General features: G+C 31.0%; 1 protein-coding gene across 1 annotated transcript in view; it reads left to right on the top strand.

Moving 5' to 3' along the window:
- LOC126742943 (protein Wnt-5b-like) overlaps positions 1-20,772 on the top strand; it is a 161,003-nt gene that overhangs the window by 31,856 nt on the left and 108,375 nt on the right. Inside the window, exon 2 of the mRNA XM_050449831.1 lies at positions 14,473-14,597. Within this exon, the coding sequence (XP_050305788.1) occupies positions 14,473-14,597 (125 nt within the window). The remainder of the gene's footprint in view (positions 1-14,472; positions 14,598-20,772) is intronic.

Below are 20,772 nucleotides of genomic sequence, written 5' to 3'. Positions count from 1 at the left end.
CCTCATAACTGCTTTTAATATATCTGTATATTTGACAACCAATTTTTCATGTCATTTTAAGGTTTTACAGTGAATTAACAAAACTATTATATAGCTCGTAGTGCCATTTATATAAAATCTGATAAACTAGGCTAACGTTTGAAATTAATAGTTAACGATCATAATCATAATAATTACGATTCATTAAGCGGGACAAAGGTATAATTTATGATATTGTACACATGGCAATTTGTAAATAGCTTATTATTATTATTATAAAATCTATTAAGGATGTGGAAAAGAAAAAGTAAATACCGGTCCATCCTATAAAAAAAATCGATTGCATAAATCCAATAATTTTATATGGCCAATAAATTTCAATTTAATACCTGCCGCCGTGGAATCTCGCTCGCAACGATATTTCGCAAAAACGACATTCAAGAAAAATCGTGAGTAAAATATCAAGTACGATAACCACCTGTAAAATTAAAATTACCATTATATCCAAAAAGGCAATTATTGTTATAAGCGTGCAAAATTCTTGTTTGGTAAATGATTAAACCCGAATATCTCGCGGTAAGGTATCAGAGAAAGAGAGAGCACCTGGTAGCCGACCAATATTATCGAGAAATCTGCTCAATTTATTGAATTGATATGCTAATGCATTTACACGCTCGTGTTTTTTAAAACATGCTGATTTATGCATGAATGAGAGTTTTTATGGTTTATTTACGGTTACATACTAATAATTTGAAATCAATTACTAAGAGAAAAATTAACAATCCTAAAATCTTTTTACGTGTCTTAAAAATTAGATAATATTTCAGTAAAATTTTTAAATCAAATTATTAAAACGTCAATATTAAAAATAATAATAATAATAATGGTAGTTACAGTAAAACCATTAACTTGCAACTAAGTTTAGACTAATAATTAAGGACCTATAGAAAGTTTAAAGCATTAATTATCTTAGTTGTGACCTTCTAAGTCTCATCAGGTTTAAGTCTACTGTTAAATTTACTTATTTCGTGCACATAACAAACTCGTGTGTAGGTGTGACTTTGTGGGTCATCTTTAATGCTGGATCAAATAACGTCGGCTACATATCAGCAATGCTAACACTAAATCCAAACAATCCAACAAAGATACAAAACACCATCGACATAACGAGGAAGACGAGCAGATACCTAGATGCGTTCATTATATCATTTAAATGATAATAATATAATTAGGTCACAGGAGGTTAGCACAGTTAGACCGAAGTGACTCCTCAAATGAGTAAGAGGGTTTTTTAATTAGGTGCTACTTAATATTGGCCTTGAATACAGAAAAGGGCGGATTCTTAATAGAGACACTTTAAAAAATTGTACTCCATAGTAGATCTTATCTTGATACCGCAGTACCAAGAAGCTATTGCTAGTGGTATAGTGTGATAATCATATGTCATAAGTTTTTCAGGATTCTCCCTAACGAATAGGAGACATACATGGAGATAGGAGACATGGATCATCAGAAAAATGTAAACTAGAGTATTCTCTATAATCTAGTTGAGCAATCACTTTTTGTTGTAAGGCAAATATTTTAGACATAAGAGCAAACTAAATCCCATTTAACAAACAGTACGTCATTATAAAGTTGAAGTATCCAAAAAATGCAACCCTGAGCGAGCAAGCCGATACTGAGAAAGACAAATTTCGTATTAGGAATATACATCTTGATAACCTAGATGAGAGTTCGCCAATCTGGAATCGTCTGGTCAATCCCGAATCGAGAGTGACTCCAAATAAAGTTACAACTTCATCCAGAATCTGTAGACCATGACTACAATCTTTAAGGGTAAAAATACTTTTTGGTTTTGTTCTGTTCTAATCTTAATCGATTTGATTTGACCGCTTACTCCCGCAGGTCACTGCTCAGGCATGACTGATCAGCTATAATATCCAGACTGGATATGTTAATATCTGTAATAAGGAATGTTATGTCATCAGATTAAAAATAAAATATATATTCAGAATGACCGCTGGGAAGATCATTGACATGTATCAGAAAGAGAATAAGCCCAAGAAGAGAGCCCTGCGGTAGCCCATGTGTCATCAGTAAACTATGGGAGGTCCCAGAGTTTAGAGTGGTAGGTACAACTTTCAAAATGAACATATTGACTCGTGCCTGTTAAGTAGGAGTGAGCAAGTTAATACTTGAATTGTCAAGTCTATAAACGACGAAGAATACTATAATGAACACAATCAAAAGCTTTTGATAAAACGTAAAATGTTGCCTGAGGGCTGCATTTAGCACCCTCCAAAATCTTATTACACAGCTCTCTAAAAGCTATATCCGTTGTGTTAATCTCTACTATCTAAAACCATGTTGCCTAACATAAAACAATGGTAATTAAAGTAAAATTAAATTAAATTAAAAATAAAATATACTTATCTTTCAAATTTTCAGCTATGTAGGATCATCTAAATTTCTTCCTAATTCGAAAATACTTTATATACTTTTTTTATATGATTTGAAGTTTATTAATAGTTTGACAAACTATTTTTAGTTTGTCAAATGAATGTCAATATTTTTATTTTTTTTTATTACAAAAATAGTTTGTCATAAAACAATGGGTATTGCTCAAAGTAATCTTCTATTTGACTCTTCAGTAAGGTCTCAAAGATTTCACCAAAAATTGGAACTGAAGAAATTGGCCAATAATTCTCAGGGTCTATCTTAGATCCTTTGTTATGTATTGGTGTGACTTTTGAAACTTTAAGACAATCGGAACAAATGCCCTTTATGGGTTTATCAATAACTAATTAAGCTTTTTATTGTTTTAATAAGCCGTGTATTGCAATCAAATGGATCCCTAATTGGACTATTGTTCATAGAATCAATTACTTTACGCATCTGAATATAAACACTGCAAAAACAGCAAAGTTATGCTCACAATTACCAGTCAAATACGTCATAGCATTAACAAATATCTTATTAAAATTACAAGAATTTATTTAGCTCGGTGACTTTTACACATGGTATGTTTCACATTATTATTCAAAGCTTTAATGACTTTCCACATAGCTTGAGACGAATTACTAGCTTCATTTATAATATATCATTTGCCTCTATTTCTTTCCAATACATTTTTCTAGGATACTAATTGCGGTTGTTCTGCACAGTAAAATATTATGTAGAGATATTTCTTGCATATCTGCCTTAAAAAGCAAAATTTACTCCTTGTTTCTCTTAAAGAATCATCGAGCCACTTTAATGCTCTTCTAGCTTTATTAAGTGATTTGCATTTAAACTAAAATGAGCGAAGGTAGACATCCACAAAGAATGTGAAGGGGACATTACTATATCTCCTATATACAATCTGATCCCAATTTATTGTCTCTAATGGTCTGTAGAAATGAAGTAAACCCAAAACTGTTATAGGACAACGTGTAACTGATACGTGCAGCATCACTTATCTCGAAAGGCTGAACCAAATAATGTTCAATATAAACGAAGAAAATAAACAGAAAATAGAAGTAGTCATTAGTACTGTATAGTAGTGGAGGAATGGATGGAAACTTTTACTATTGTTCGTATTACTTATAAATAAGAAAAATTTCCTTGGCCTTTAAACCAGGAGCTGAAACTACTGATGCACTTTCAGAGGAATTTGTGATGGAAATAGTTATGGAAAATATTAATATTTTGAGTTCTAGACGATTTTTTCGGTCTTTATTAGCTTAAACTCTGCTAAACTTCTTTTGGAAGTTTTAGATTACTTAACAACCGACAACTGTTTGAACTGAACATTTACATGAAAAGTTTACAATCTGGCAGGATTCTGTGTGAATTTTAATATTCTGCGATGAAGGTGTCAATAAAGTAAAAAATGCTATTAGCATAGTTTTATGCTAATAGCATTTTATAACTGGATGAATATATTCTACCTATATCGTTAACATCCACTAAAAGTATTACAGGTCCCAAGACTGTTCCTTAAAATATACCCATAGTTATACAGGGTGTTTCAGAACTATGAGATCAAACTTCTAGGGGTAATTCACTGCAACAGTAGAAAACACTTGAGTATACCCATGTCTGGAAAAGTGTCACTACGGCACTACGACCCTAACATGAGCTAAAATTTAGAAAAACATTTATGAATTTCATAGAATTTAAAGAACTTAATTTTGGTTTTTTGTACATGATATCATCACAATAATTGTTCAAAATGTCTTTCTTCAACCTAAATATACCGATTTAAACGTCGCACATGGTTTTGGCAGACTTGACTAAAAATGTGATACTCCGTTTTGAACGATTTCAAATGCTGCTATAATTCGTCCAATTAAGTCTTGTTCTGTTTCTATTGGAGTTTCGTAGGCCAAAGACTTTACATGTCCCCACAGAAAAAAATCTAGTGACTTTAAATCGGGTGACCTAGGAGGCTAAGAAATTGCTCCACTTCTGGCAATCCAACAGTGCCCAAACTGCTGAGTCAAATCCTCATGTACTTGTACAGCAAAGTGAGCCGGCGATCCATCATGCTAAAACCACATTTGCTGTAGAACTTTTATTGGAACATTTTCAAGAAGTTCTGAAAGACCTTCCTCCAAGAAACGCCGGTAAATAGGTCCCATTAACCGTTCTGGTAGAAAGTATGGCTTAAATAAATAATCATCAACAATGCCTGCCCATACGTTGACAAACCAACGTTTCTGATAGTACTATAGAGATTTGATGAAGCCATTGACGAAATTGAACTCCAAGATGATAATCACCAGTAGTCAATCTTTGAACTTTCTGGAAGTGGAGAAACTTTACTCGTATCCTTAGCAATGTGACGTGTGCTACTTGATGATTCGTCGGCAACTCGCTCAAGGACCTCATCTTCAAATTTGACCGTTCTTACAATTTGAGCAACACCAGTATACATGCATGACACTGATGTTTTGTGGAAAGGAATATTGGAAATACTGTGGTAATATAAAATTTGGTGGAAAAGATTAAAGTTAATCTGCCTCAAAAGTTCTGGACAATGAATCCATTATTACTCTATAAGTAAAAACAGCTAAAGTCAGTCAATAGGGATAGTTGATGTTTAATAGCAGAATAATCATGATTTTCTATAGTAGTGCAAGTATGGAATACATAATACTTTAGAAACCTATTTTTGGAAATGGGGTGACCATGCAACTGAACAGTATTCCGAAACCTTTCTAACCAAACAACAATAAACCTTGTGGAATGTATTGAAAAATATTTACAATTCTCTGTAACAAAACCACGAAGGTTGGATGCCTTTATTAAAATAATGTTTATATAGTTACCAAAAGTGAGTTTCTAATCTAAAATGACGCCCAAGTTCAGAATAAAAGTTCTTGGTCTTCTACGCTATCTATAGGTCTCAAAAATTTAAGTCGTCGCTAGCAAGCAGCTTAAAATGTTAATCTTACTTAAACATTTGCTATTTAGCTATTTAGGTAACGTGAAGTGATATCATTCACAAAAATGCTGAAAAGAAGTGGAGAAATATGGCCACTCTGAGGTACTTCAGATAACGCTCTGATACTGTTAGATAATTGTAAACTTGTAAATCAATTTTGACTACGTTCAGATGAAGAGTTTTTAATCAATACAACAAATCTGGCATGAAAACCTACAACATATCCATAAGTAACTGGTGATCGACTCAATCAAAAGCTTTGTAAAAGTCTGTGTATACCGTCTTTACAATCTGCCATTTGATTTAATATGTTCAACTGATAGCAAAGCAAGTTTGTTGCCGTGAATCTTTTGCTATGAAAATCATCTTGTGTTTCAGATTTTACGGCTTTGCAGAGCCAAAACTTGTCTATTTGACCATTTTGAATATGGGGACAATATAACTCTTTTTCCATGCAGAAGGAACATTTTATTATCAGGAAATTTCTAGAGATATTAAACAAAATTAATAACGGATTTACAGTAATACAGACACACTCTTTCAATAGAAAATTAGAAGGAACACTATTGGGGCCAGAGGTAGATTTAAAAATTTATAATATGTAAGATATGCTTTACGATTTTCCAAAAACTTTATTTTATTTTTCATAATCTAAGGGCTTGAAATATTTTTTTTAAAAAGAGTTTAAGCCATAAGTAAAGGTTCTTTCGTTAATGAAAAGTGTTATTAAGATTTTCAAAATTCGATCAAAAATAATCTTTGCTTAGCTATCAAACAAAATCTACTGGTGATAATTTGCAAAAAAAGATCTCGACGCTATACTGGGTAAATTATAAAAATTACTTATTCTCGGTCGAACTATCTCAAACCCAATTAAATAGAAAACCCTTAACAACTTAAATCTAAAGGCACATCAAAGAGAGCCCAGTATTTCTCGACATTATCTCGACAAAGGATCTGAATGGCTGAATGAAATAGATAAGTTTCTTCAGCGGTATGCAACGCCAATCATGCGTGCCGTATAAAAACGCTATAAAATAAATAACAGTGCAAACCCGAGTGAAAAAAGTTTGTCAACTTGACTGTCATTTACTGGAGCGTAGCCGAGAATTCTCAGTTCGCCTCGGATGCAGTGGGAATAAAATATCGATTTATTGTTTCTTTCCAACGATGATTTATTAGTTTTTATTATAAAGCCATCATTCAAGCATGATTAGTTTAAATATAAAATTGATAAGGTCGAGTGATGAACGTTTTTTCGTTTTTCACACAGACGAACATTGATATTGAAGCAAGGTTGAGCAGTTGATCCATGTATAGTTGAGTGTTAAAAAGGGTCATGGTATTGAGCAAAGCAAGATTAAGATTAATATCCAGAAGCTCAATCAAGACCATTAGAGAGGCCAGAAGGTTAAGCTTGATCAGCTCAGCCACCCAATTGAGAGAGCCTCTTGTATTGTCTAAGAATAATGGCAAAGGAGTAGGTTAATCGGGATACTCTGTGACACAAATAATCACAATTCCAAAGGGGTTTTTCGAGTTGTTAACAAGAACGGGAAGTGAGGCTCGGGTAATCCCAACCCAAGCAATCAAGGAAAATCTCTTGGACTATGGTCCAATATTAAGTAATCATCAAAAATAACCCAAGAATAAGCTTGACCAGATGAGTGTTAAGAGAGACTGTTAAAGAGACTCTTTCAAGACATCTTAAAAAGAATTTAGATAACACAGGCAATTAAGCCTTGAGAAATGTCTTCTTTTTCTTCAAGAAATCTTTCTCATCAACAGAATGAAAGTTGTGTTCTAGAAGAGTATCTCTAATGAGTACTTTGGATTTTTTAGGAGATAGCTGGCGAGTAGAACATTGTAATTTATTGTAATTTGTTGACTAAGGGACAGTGAATTGATCTTTCATTTTTGTAGTTTTAAATAAGGGGGACGTATTTGCTGTGCACCTCTTGTGTTATAGGAGTGAAAATCTAATTTTTTTTTATAACTATTTCAACAAGACAGTTGACCTTGAATGTATATACAAGGAAAGGTTAAAATTTTTAATTCTATGAAAAATAGTCTACAGTGCTCAGTAAAGCTACAGTAAAGATTTAAAATTGTCCTCAAAGCTCTCTTCCGGAGTTGAAACACTCTTATTGAGTAAGAAGAGTTACCCCATAAAATTACACTATATGAAATGTGTGAATAAAAAAATGCACTTAAAAGACCACCTATATCCATAAAGCCTCTAAGCTGTCTCAGAAGAATATATAAGGAATATATAATCAAGAACAAGATCAACATTAAAAAACTATTTTATCAGTAGTAACGGAATGATAAGCTTTAGCAGATGAGCCAGTTAGTTGAGTGTTGTGCGTGCCTCTTCTTTTATATCAGAAAGAAAACTCAAGAACGGTGCTATTTAAGAGACTCTTTTTAGTTTTTTAGATCAATACCAGAATCAAGGTCAATATCAAAAAACTCTTTCATGACTATCAACAAAAAAAAGAGGTAAGCATGAGTTGGGAAGTTGAGTGTCCAGAGAACCCTCCAGAGAGCTTCTTAGATCAAAACCAGGATCATGGTTAATGCCAAAAATATATATTTTTATAATATATATATTATATATATATATATATATATATATATTATAGTATATTTATTTTTTAGCTCCTCAATTATTATATTCTTGTTCATAGTTTCAGACAGCTGTACCATGGAAAAGGCTTTAAAAAGGGCAGTTTCTTGATCAAGATTTAAATATAGATAAATAATTAATTTTGCAGTTTCAGTGAAGTATAAGATATCAAGAAACATCAACACATTTAACAAAAACAAGCTTATCTACTTATATTAATTCTTATAACAAGCTTTCTATTCTTAATTATCATAAGCCAATTAACCGCAACAATTATTATGCATCATGATAAAATACATCCAGTGCATGTTCAAGTTTTCTTTAGACATCATCAAGATGCCTTCAACCAATTATTATAAACGCATTTCTCAAATAAAATAATCAGTACAGTTTCCCATCAGGTCAAAATGGTAATAATGATTTTACACGGTGATGACGGGCATTTCTACGTTAACGATTCCGAGAGCGCCATTATGGATAATGTGTGGTTTGTTTTTGTTTATATTAACAATTGCCGAAGAGTTATAATTTAATTAAGCGCCGAGTGCTTCTTGACATGCGAGTCGATGCACCCGCAGAGATAAATCATGGTGGTTTCAGCGAATCGCCACGTCGTAAATTCTCTTCCAGCATGTTATTTTTAATTAAATTGTTAAGTCGGGGTGAACATTTTATTAATATAAGATATAGAGTGTATCATATTGACACTTGTCAATATTTAAGAAATTATTTGAAATAAAGAATGGTAGGATATTTAACGAAAATCTACATAAGCCCTTCTGCATCTACCTAATTTAGAGCATAAGTTGCATAACTTTGTATCTCCTCTAGAAGGCTCAAGCAACGAATCATCTTAATTTCTGGTGGTACAATTTTGGTCTAAAATTTTAAAATCTACAGCCCTCATATTATTTCCTGGAGTGACTATAATAATAATAATAATAATAATAATAGTTTATTCAAAATAATAATTAACAATATTACAAAATGTCTATAATAACGATCAAGAGAATAGTGAATAAACAATGATCACAGAAGTAGCGAGATTACTACTTGTACGTGAATATGAATTTAAAAGTTTTACAGAGTTAATCTTATCTAAAATTTAATGACTACGATATAATGTTCAAAACATAGATCAAGATCGAGTATGTCCAATTCGGTAATTTTTAAGGTCTATATCGAGGTAGTATGTCATGTCCAGGTTTGTGTGATTTTATTTGCTTTCTTTTCAATTTTACATGGATTTGCTAAAGATTATGTTTAAAAGAAAAGCATATTTATATATCATAGTATGTTACATATTATGATTTAATATATTATTAAACGTTTCTCTGTCCGTCCGCTGTATCCAGTCTTTCACATAAAATTTAAAAATTTTTTAATTTATTTTATCTTTTATATGCCTCGGAACCAAATTATAAATCTTAGAGATATAGAATCTAAAATATCGCTGACCAATAGTTTTTTCATTTCGTGGAACTACAGCGCTTTGATTTTGAGCTCGAGTAGCATATGAATGATTCACATGTTCAACTGTGATTTTCCTTTTATGAAGATTTAAAAGTAACTTTTGAACATATAATTGTTTTAAGTCAAATATACCAGCAAGATTGTATAGCTGATCAGATGGAAACAGTTTGTCTTTATCATAGATTATTTTTAAAATCCATTTTTGAACAACTTCAATGGAGGACATATGGCAATTTCTTAATCCACCCCATCCGCTGAGTCCATAATTTAAATGTGATTGTACCAGAGCAAAGTACAATGTTTTTAAGTGTTTAATATCCATAAAATCCTTAAGTCGTTTAAACTTAGATATCAAGCCTCTTCATTTGTTTGTAAGTTCACCTGCATGTATATCCCATTTTAAGTGCCGGTCTAATGTTATACCTAAATACTTTATGGAATTTGCTTCTGGTATCTCAAAATGGGAGTTTATATTAAGAGGACCCATCAGAGGCAAGTTATTAGTGTAAGATGTAAATGTCAAATACTTTGTTTTAGAGGCGTTTAAAGACAGTCTGTTTGATTGAAACCAAGAGGAAATTTTTCTAAAATCAGCTTCAGCGTTCTGTTTTAAAGAATTCCATGAATTTCCTAAATAACATATGGCAGTGTCATCAGCGTAGCTTACTATTTTCCCCAAAATATCAATCTTAAGTAAGTCATTTACATATAATATAAATAATAATGGGCCAAGTACAGTGCCTTGGGGTACCCCACAGGTTATGTCTGCGAAGGAGCTTTGTACTTCATCGATCTTGACAAGTTGTTTTCTATTTTTTAAATAACTTTCAACTAGTTTATGAACTATTCCTCTAATGCCGTAACAATTTAGTTTATCTAACAAGATTTTGTGATTAACAGTATCGAAGGCTTTAGAGAGGTCAACAAAGATACAGAGTGATGGTTTAGATTTATCTAAGTTTTCATATAAATAATTTATTAAATGTATAATTGCATCTTCTGTTGACATTTTTTCTCGAAAACCAAACTGTTTGTTTGAAAGAGTGGAGTTCTTTGTTAGAAATGACACTAACCGATTTTTAAAAATTTTTTCATAAATTTTAGCTATACTGGAAATTAGAGAGATTGGTCTGTAGTTGTTAAGGTCTTCTTCCAGGCCAGTTTTGTGTAGAGGTGTGATCATACCAATTTTTAAAATTTCGGGAAAGATACCTGTATTGAAGGACATATTTATTAAATATGCTAGCACATGTGCTATTTCAATTTTTATTTCTTTTAGGGTTTCGGCCTTAATGCCATCAACACCTGGCGATTTGCCTTTTTTTAACCTGTCAATGATCTCTATGACCTCAGTGGGCGTCGTTTCCCTTAAAAACATCGATTGATGAATATGATGGTTTTCGTTAGACTTATAAACCAGTTTAATAATTATTTCACTAAAATATTTATTAAACTGGTTTGCTATCTTTTGTTTGTCTTCCAGTATTTCACCATTTGTAAGCTTAATTTTACTAATATTTCCCTTGTTCTTATTTTTATTACTACATATGGCATTAACGCAATTCCAGAGGGCTTTAGTTTTATTTTTGTTGTCTCTAATTGTATTTTGTACAAAGTCCCTTTTTGCTCCCTTAATAAGTTTTTTTATCTCATTATTGAATGTTTTATATCTTTCCTTTAGTTCTTCATTATTTGGTTCTCTTTTACACTGTAGATATAAACTATTTTTTTCATTTATTTTTCTTAGTAAACCTTTCGTAATCCATTTACTTTTTCCGTTTTTCCTGTTACTTATTTTAATTAATTCTGTATGTTTTTCAATTTTCCCAACTAAAATATCCATAAACATCCTTGTTGCCACTTCCGTGTCTCTTGTACCATATATCAATTGCCAGTCTTCCATTTCTAAGTCATTTCTTAATGCCTCATAGTTAATATATTTCTTTGTTTTCACTAAATGACTATTATTATTTGTATCCTCATCCTTTAAGCTTAAATTCAAAATAATTGGAAAATGATCTGTAAGATCATATTTCAAAATAAAAGACGTAGGAATTTTTGAAATATCCTCATTACACATTTTAACCAAAAATGATCTAGACAGGTTTTTGACTCCGGTCTCCTTGCAGAATTCTTTCTCCCTCCAACAGTCTTAAAAGTGCAACAAGTTACGAACGTAAAGCCTACACAGATCTTAAAACCAAAAAAATTTGAAGTAAACAAATAATAAAATTTAAAGTTCAAAACCCATATACAAATTACAGTTTCAAAACTAATTTTTTTTATCAAAATCCCTATTTTGAGCACGAGTTTTCCTCTTGGTAGGATTCTCCTTCTCCTGGATTCCAGTGCGGGATGGAGAAGCTCTACGTTTATTTGAGCCTAATGGTGTCTCTTTGTTGCCTTTAGTACCCTCTTGGAAAAGCCCAGCTGTTTCTTTACTTTGTAATTCTTTTACTGAATATGTTTTACCCTCAATAACTAATGTCTTGTTTTTAATTTTTGCAGCTTGTTGATTTTGTCGAGCCTTTTTTAGGTGTTCTCTTAAAATTTTTATATCTTTGTATTCGTCTTGGGTGTATTCAGGAGAAATATAGATTTTTGTACCTTATTTTTAACTTGTAAGCGTTAGTTAATATGTATTTACGTAAAAAGTAACTGTTGCTTTCAACTGAGATAGGACGCACCATTTCGCCTCCCGGCTTTCCCACTCGGTAGACGTTGCGAAAGTCGGAAAATGTACACTTCGACCTTAAATGTTCGTTGAACAGCTGTAAACACACTTCCACGTCGTTTTTCGATTCTTGCTCTTCAAGACCGTAAATCATAAATTTATATTTCTTATGTTCCTGTTCTTGTTTTTCCAATTTTACCTTTAGGGTGCTTATTTCTGTTCTCAACGTTTCGTTTTCTCCTTTTAACTTATTGATTTCGCCTCGAAACTCTTCCTTCAGGTCACGTATTTCGTCAGATAGGGCTTCTTTACTTAGCCTAATTTCTTCTTTAACCTCCTGGTTTGAAGCAATCAAAGATTTTAAAAGACTTCTTATATCTTCATCGGCCATTTCATTTCATTCGACGAAAGATATGAATTAATATATTATTTCTATTTCCGTAAAGTATTTAAGGTGTATGGTACGCTAAAACTATGTTGAAAAATATTTCGCCGAACGTAGATTTATATACAATGCCGGACAGTTAAGAAATTCCTTGTGCACAAACTATTTGTTTATATTCTAGATTGCAGTACTTGTACCGGGATTTTAATACAGATTTATAATATGTTCAATTAAAAATTATGGTAAGAGGTACATACGGTTATAAACTCTTCTGGTATAAAGTTTCAATTTTTAATTTGCACTCTTTCCCACTAATTTTACTAATTTTGTCAGGACACTTAATTCGGGTATTTAACTTTTTAAAGGTGATCACACACTATAGTTATAAACTTCATTCTGGATTATTGTGGTTTCCGTTTGGCGTAAAAATATCAGTCTAGACTCAAATTCAGATCATTTCTATGCCTTTAAGAAGTGGCATGTCATGCCAACTGAGTCTTTTAAAACCGGTTTTAACTAAATTGCAGAGAGTTCAATTTTGTCAGTTTTGTCAATTTTTTCAGTTTGAAGATCTCAGTTTTTCCGTTCCAACTTCCTAGAGTTGTGAGGAATGTGGATATTCAAAATCAAATATTTAATAGTAAAAAATATGCGAAGCATTTGTACAAGTCAAAAGTCATATTAAAAGAAAGCTTAAAAATTATAATTATTTTTTTAACGAACATATAAAACATAATAACCAAGACAGACATACGATGTTACGTGGTGATATTATTAGTACTAATTGTAAAAATTATTAAAGGGTTTAATTTTTTTTTAAAAGAGTTTAATTCTTTCTTTGAAACTGGTGTGGTTCCACACTTAGAGGAAGAGCGTTAAACAATTTTGTCCGATAGTAGTTGGTCCCATTCATAGCACGGAGTGTTATGGGTTGAGTATTAATGCATGGATAAAAAAAAGATTAGGGTCCATCCTTACGTAGAATAGAGTAAACACTCTAGTATTAAAGACAAGGTAATTTCAGCAATCCCAGCTAAACAAAAACAATTCCTCTGTAAGCCAGAGATTTTGTGGGCATGGGCAGAATGTCCCTATTTCAAAATGGCATAGTCATGTCATTTTCAAGGCGAAAAAGCTATGATAGTATAAAAGTAGGGACTTCAAAGAGACGCAAAATGACAAATTCGGAATAACGTAAATTGATTTTAACATTTTTTTACTTACCTCTAAGACGTATTGTCTTACGTATTGTATTGCTTACAACTTGTATTTATGTGTGTGTTTCTGTTAAATGAACCATTCGTGTGATGAGCAGTTAACGAAATTCATCCGACTAACTATGTCACTTCTAACTATTCCTGACAAATAATAATATCTAAGGTCAAGCATCTTAAACCAGAGTGAAGAACACAATTTTATTTATCAATTTTTTTTATTCTCATATCACTAATAAATGTTTTTCCTTACTTTCCCATTATCAAAAACCAAAATGGGAAATAAGTATCCAGTGTGTTGTAACCAATTATTTGCAATAAATCAGAAAACACTTAATATCTCCGAAACAGTTGAAAATTGGTATAGGACATTGTACATAAAATATGTCGAAAAGATTCTGGAAAATCCAAAAATTGAATAATATATAGGGTATCTCATTTAAAATAAGAAAGTTGATATGGGCCACTGCTACATGACTTTTTTTTTATTGAAAAAATAGGCAAGTAAAAATACCTATGGTCGTGTCTGGGAGTTTTTTCGTAAATACCCATATTTATTTATTATGGAATTTATAATACAAAATATTTTAAAAAGCAAACATTTACATAACTCAAAAAAAACGCAAAACTCAATAATTTATTCAAATGCTGAATTTAATGGATGCTAATATCTACTAATTCTTTTTCCAGATGCGTTTTACGGACAAGCTCCGCAAAACAGCATGCGCACTGCTCCAGTTCGTAGTAATAAGCTTTTTCCTCTACATCCATCAGTCACAAGGAGCAAGAAGGCCACTGGTCAATGGAACTTGGATGTAAGTACCAACAATTCAATTATTCACGTATCGAAATTTTCCCAGCTACATTGACATTTAAAACCTTTCATAGCATTATAACCGCAATTAACATAACTATATATAATCTACTTTCACACGTCCTTAAGTGTTACATCCGAACTTCACGAATTGCAACTTTATCTCGATTCGTTAATAAAATATAACCTGATTTCCGAGAAGCAACAGGAAGAAACGGTACCCAGGTAGGTACTTCAATCTGTCTAACGTCGCATTCGTGCTTCTAATTAAAGATTGATTTAAACAAACTGTTCTAAGACTCGCTGGAATAGAAATCGATATACTTGTGTTTACATTCATGAGTGAAAAAAATTCAATGAAGAGTCAATAAATTGTACTTTCTCTATGTGTGATATTATAGGTTTCTGTCATAATAAATCTGAAAAAATCTTTTTTTTTAAGTAAATATTTAACTTTAAGGTAGTTGCGTGGTTATTATCTCGCTAACACAACAATTAAAAATGTATGCAAGAGCTAATGACACAGTTAATAAGCGAACTCATGTGATGATTAGCATTTGAAAGAAAAAATGTAAACAAAACTTGTGTTGGTTTGGGGTAAATATTTTGTATGGCGTAAGATTTAAAAGCTTTTTTGTTTGAAAGGTACACACCGGAGTTCTATCAGAGGGGTTTACATCCTTCCTGGTTTAAATATAGGAAACGATTAAGTTTTTGGAGCACCTTTACGACAGTAAGATATTTAGGATACAAAAATTAATTAATATCATTAAGTGTAGGTGCACATACCTATGGTAACGATAGTAAATACTAATAGTAATAATACACCTGATTGAGTTAAATAAAGAATAATTCTTAATTTTCCGAGTGGTCTGGATATTTATTACTGGATACTGGATCTTGAATGTCATTTTTTGAAAGAAATTTTAAAGAAAATAAATTAATATTTTAATATACAATACACATCTTTGAATGAAAGTCTCGGTTTCATATATACCCACTTGATGGTTTCCATTTTATGACTTCTTGGTTGTCTACGGCTTTTAAAGTGAGAATCTCATCGCCAATCTTTATAACAATTTTGTCAGATGTCTTACATCAATAGGTCTACCAAAGAACATTACAAAGGATTTACTAGAGTTCAAGTGGATGGCATGGTCTTCAAATTGTATACAGTGTGTTTGGATCTTCATTAACAGAATGACACCTATGAGCCAGTAGGGAGAGCAGAAAAAAGTAATAAATTTGAGTTGGGATAAATTGTAATCATCTGCATACGTTTGTATTTAGTAGTATTTTAAAAATGTAGAAAATTTGGAAATATATAGAATTGAAAGAATTTGTCCTAAAATTGACCCTTGACAGACACCTATTTTAACGATAAGATAATATGGTTTAATGCCATTCAAAAATACCTGTTGTGGCGATTCATATGATAATTCTGAATTAATCTGATTGAATTCTGATGAAAACCAAAATATTCCAAGACTACAATAACGTTTTGGAACTGCAAACATGATCTATGATAATGGAATGCAATAGAATGGAATACTTGGAATACCCCAGTAGAACCAGAATAGTATAATTACGCTTACTTTTAGATTCAGAAACAAATACAAAATTTGCTATACCGACACAATGAAAAACATAAATCTTTTAAATTTTGCACCAATACCTTTAACTTTTTTCAGGTTTTTTATTGTATCTATATTTCTTCTGCAGAAATATTCCTTTATTATATGTTATTTATGAAAAAAATTATTAATTAATGTCATTAGGATCACATACCGAAACAAATAAACTACCTTTTTTTGCTTTGAAAAAGTATATTTTTTTAAAGCAAATATATTGTTTTAAGAAGATTTTTTTTCTCCGCGTATAAGCTTGGTATATTTTTTTTTCTTTTATTAATTTAATTTAGTTGCTAAGTTTTTATATTTATTGTAAAATTCTACTGTCTTATTATTTTTAATTGAAATTTTACCTTGTCTCGAAGTTTTATCATGAATTTTATATTCTGCGTTATCCATGAAAAATTTTTCTTTATTAATTTTTTGCTCATTATGAACGCAAACATGCTCATAAGAAAATTAATATTATCATTAAAAAGTAAATATCATTAAAGAATAATATTTTGTATTACGTCCACGTGCAATTTTTATTTTATTATACAAAGATTAAGAAGAGAAGTATGTATTTAGGTAGGTATATTTAGATTTTATATTTTTATATGTGTTCTGTATTGTCTTTTTTGTTTATTTTTTATGGTTTTTCTAATTCCAAAATTTATTAAACCATGTACGAAAAACATAAATTATAAAGTATTTAATGATCAATAGGAAACTGAAATATACTATAGACTATAGAGATAAACAAAATAATTTGAAATTGAAACCAGTTAAAATAAATAAAAGAAAAATATATAAACAAGCTTTAAATATATTATTTTTCCTTCTCCTTTAAATGATTTAAATGTATAACTTAGGAACTAGTCTACCTTATCACGGGCGTCGCTAACTTTTAGAATTTATAAGTATTATGTCAAAAGAAGTTATATAAAAGTTGCATAAGAGAGTTCCTTTATATTATTTAAAAATATTTTTGAAAAGCTTTATAAAGTTAAATGATTACCGTTTTTACAAAAATTATTCAAAATTATCTCCATTTGTTCGATTAACACACAATCTTGCACTGCGACTCTTTACAAGCTTCGAAAATAAAATCCTGGTGTCCACGAATTAAATCACAAGAGTTTTCCATGCCCTGTTGAAGTTTTTCCGGAGTATTTACTGCTGCATCATAATACAGCAACTCTTTCAAATAGCATCACAGAAAAAAAATCGAAAGGCGTTAAATCTGGGGAACGAGGGGGCCAAGAAATGGGTCCATTGCGCCCTATCGAGCTATTCGGAAGCTCATTATTTAGATATTAATGAACTTCTCGTTTTGAAATGTGGTGGAGCCCAATCTTGTGGGAACTACATATTCTGTTTCATATTTAGAGAAATATCTTCTAATAATTGCAGCAAAGAAATTTTTTTTATCAGATTGTGTCAAAGAAAATCTAAATTAATTTCACTGGTCAATCGAGGTGTAAAAAAGTAGGGTCCAATAAGCATGACATTTACCACGCGAGCCTGAACATTTAATTTAAAGTCTATGTTGAAAATTAGATCGTTTTACACCATGCGGATTTTTTACTGCCCAAACATGATTGTTGTGGAAATATTGCACTCTATCTCGTGTAAATGTGGCCTCGTCTGTACACAAAGCTTAATAATCGTAAAATATTCATTTCTGCCAAACTATTCTAAAAGCCATTGGCAACTTTCCTAGGATGATCTTCTTCAGGTTGTAACGCATTTATTCATTGGTAATGATAATATAGGATAACACTGTTCTTGTCATATTGTCTTCCATACTTTACTATGAGTAAACTCAACTTGAGCTGCTATGGCTCTAGTACTCATTGTTAGGCCGTCTTCGACCATTTCTAAAATATCTTCCCCAATTTGTAATATTTCAAGTTAAGCAGCTTTTCCAACATGGCCTCCTCGTTGTTTTTTTAAATATCTTATATCACGAAGTCTAATAATTTGATAACTTAATAGGATGATTTCTTAAAGATAACCTTTCCGCATACAACCTGCATTCTGCGGCTGCATTTTGTTGGCACTCTCCATAGGTGAGTATTATGTCCACTAGGTCATTGTTTTCGTAAACATGGGCCACTTTGCCGCACAAAATAATCAGACCAATGAAATACTGACTATTCAAAAACTGATACAACTTATCGAACCAAAGATACAAAAGTTGACGAAAAGAAAATTGTTTTAAAACCTGGAATAAAAAATAATTTGAATATAATTATTTTTATTCTATATTCTTATTTATTATAACCACGAAATTAGTTTCGTGGTTATTAAATTTCTGTAAGACAGAAAAGAATCAAAACGCGAATAAGTCTTTATTTGGTCCAAAAGTAGGGAATATTGTATATGAAATTAAATTTCTTTAAAACCGCGCAAGTTTAAAGTATAAGTTAAAATTATTTATAAATGCCTCGAAAATCATCAAATATAAAATCAGCTGAATGCTAAATCTCTAGTACACACTCGAGTTAAAAACAGCAATTAGTATATTTTAAGGATTATCAAATAATAAAAAGAAAATACATCTTTATACATATAATAATTAAAACTGTTTCTAAAAACTTTTTTCCTCCCTATCAAAAAAACCATGAGTTTCTTTTACATTGTCCTTTTCTATCCCACTGGCTGGCAGTGAATGCTCTGTATTTGGTTAAAGTATTTCTGCACATCAACTTTATATTCATTACTAACCATTAAATTTTTTATAAAAACCTTTTAAAATTGACAAGGAAAAGTTACTGATAATGCTCACATTATGGCAATATGAGTATCACAAACCAGCAAATTTTTATTTACTGCAAGAGGTGAAGCAACATTTACAGTGAAACATTTTACAGATTAAAGAGAACCTGGGAGAATATAGAAACAATATGCAAGAACTAGAACATAATTAGCATGCTAAAAGATACTTTTAAACATATGTTTATTGTTTAATCAATCATTAATATAAGAATTATAAACTAACGCCATTTAAAATAAACAAAATACACTTATCTCGCATGCATTTCGTAATATTCGATATGAAAAAAAAATGTACTCCATGGTCGATTCATTTCTCGAGCCAGTCCGTGGCTCGGATGTTATAATGGATGTCCCACTGTTAATTTTACATATAAATAAACCCGATTGTGACATGTTATTTAATATTTAAAAGGCCGTGTCTGAAATTGACAAATTAAAAAATATGGTTAATGCACAGGTGGGAATAAGTATCGTTTTAATGGTTTTCATTTGTTATTTATAGTTGGGACTGATTGCTTGATAGAAAGCTTTTTTATTGCGAGTATATATAGCTTGCTGTCCTGAGAAATGTATATTATGAATAATTACTAGGCATTAAAAGGTAAGCATAACTTAGTTATAAAATTGAGCATTTTCCGAAGGAAGACCAAATTCTTTATTACTTTTATTTAAGGCTTAATGTCGTGAGAACTTTGCTAGTATATTTTTTGTTATGTAATATTTTCTTAAATTTCTAGGGCGTAACTTATATACATACTGCTACTGAGAATCCTAGGAAATTGTCCTACTTTAAGCCCCTTCTGTCCGGCATATTTCAACAAATATCATTAAATTCTTAAGGTATAAATAGACTTGTAGATACAAGGAAACGATTAAAATTATAATGACGAGCAACACCAGAGCGGCAAGAAGAGGTGTGTGTGTGTGTGTATGTGTATGTGCACGAAAGAAGACTCTAAAATTAAATTCTGCACGCACGCACTGACTTTTTGATGGCGGACTAATGATGGCACGGAAAATGTCTTAATGAGCATGCTGGAATTGTAATTTAATCATTTTTAAAGTCATAAAAATAAATATGAATTTATGCGAGCTGGTATGCTTCATTAAGTGTTATTTTGATGTTAAATCTTGATGGTTTTAGTTTGAGATGTGAAAACTAGGACAAGTTTATGTATCATCTTCATTCAAGGCCTTAGCTATTACTTTTACCTCTCGAATTATTATAATAGTATGAAATTAAATGAAATGATATATTACTAATATATATTTTTTGGTACAAGTTGGAAGGAAAAACACTTCTATAGTACTGATATAATACTGAATTTATTTATAATACTGAATAAGATTAAAAAGTATGAAATGCCGTAAGAAATAATAAATGACTGTTGAAGAATTGAAGAATTGTGGTTTAAAGACTTGGGCCTAAAATAAGTCAGAAATAATATGTATATTCTATTCCTTCTAAATAAAAGAACATAGATTCGTATTAAAATGTAAAAAGATATGACTTCTAAGCAAAAGGTCTCATTTAAAAATTTGGTAATAAGTTGTATTCAATTATTTCAAGTTTTTTTACTAGTTTCTATTAAATAACTCTAAAATTGTAAGAAAATAAAATTTATAAAAAAAGAAAATGAAAAAAATTGGTTTTTGCATCATTTATATATGTACAATTGGAGCTGAGATATCATTACCTCTAAACTGTTTGAACATAACTTCTTTCTTACAGGTTAACAAACGTGAAGCATTTGCCATTTAATATGAAATAAATGTTCACAT

Source organism: Anthonomus grandis, chromosome 12 (assembly GCF_022605725.1).
Source record: "Anthonomus grandis grandis chromosome 12, icAntGran1.3, whole genome shotgun sequence".
Lineage (NCBI taxonomy): Eukaryota > Metazoa > Arthropoda > Insecta > Coleoptera > Curculionidae > Anthonomus > Anthonomus grandis.
Note: the sequence above shows the minus strand (reverse complement) of the source record. Positions and strands in the feature narration are given on the sequence as shown.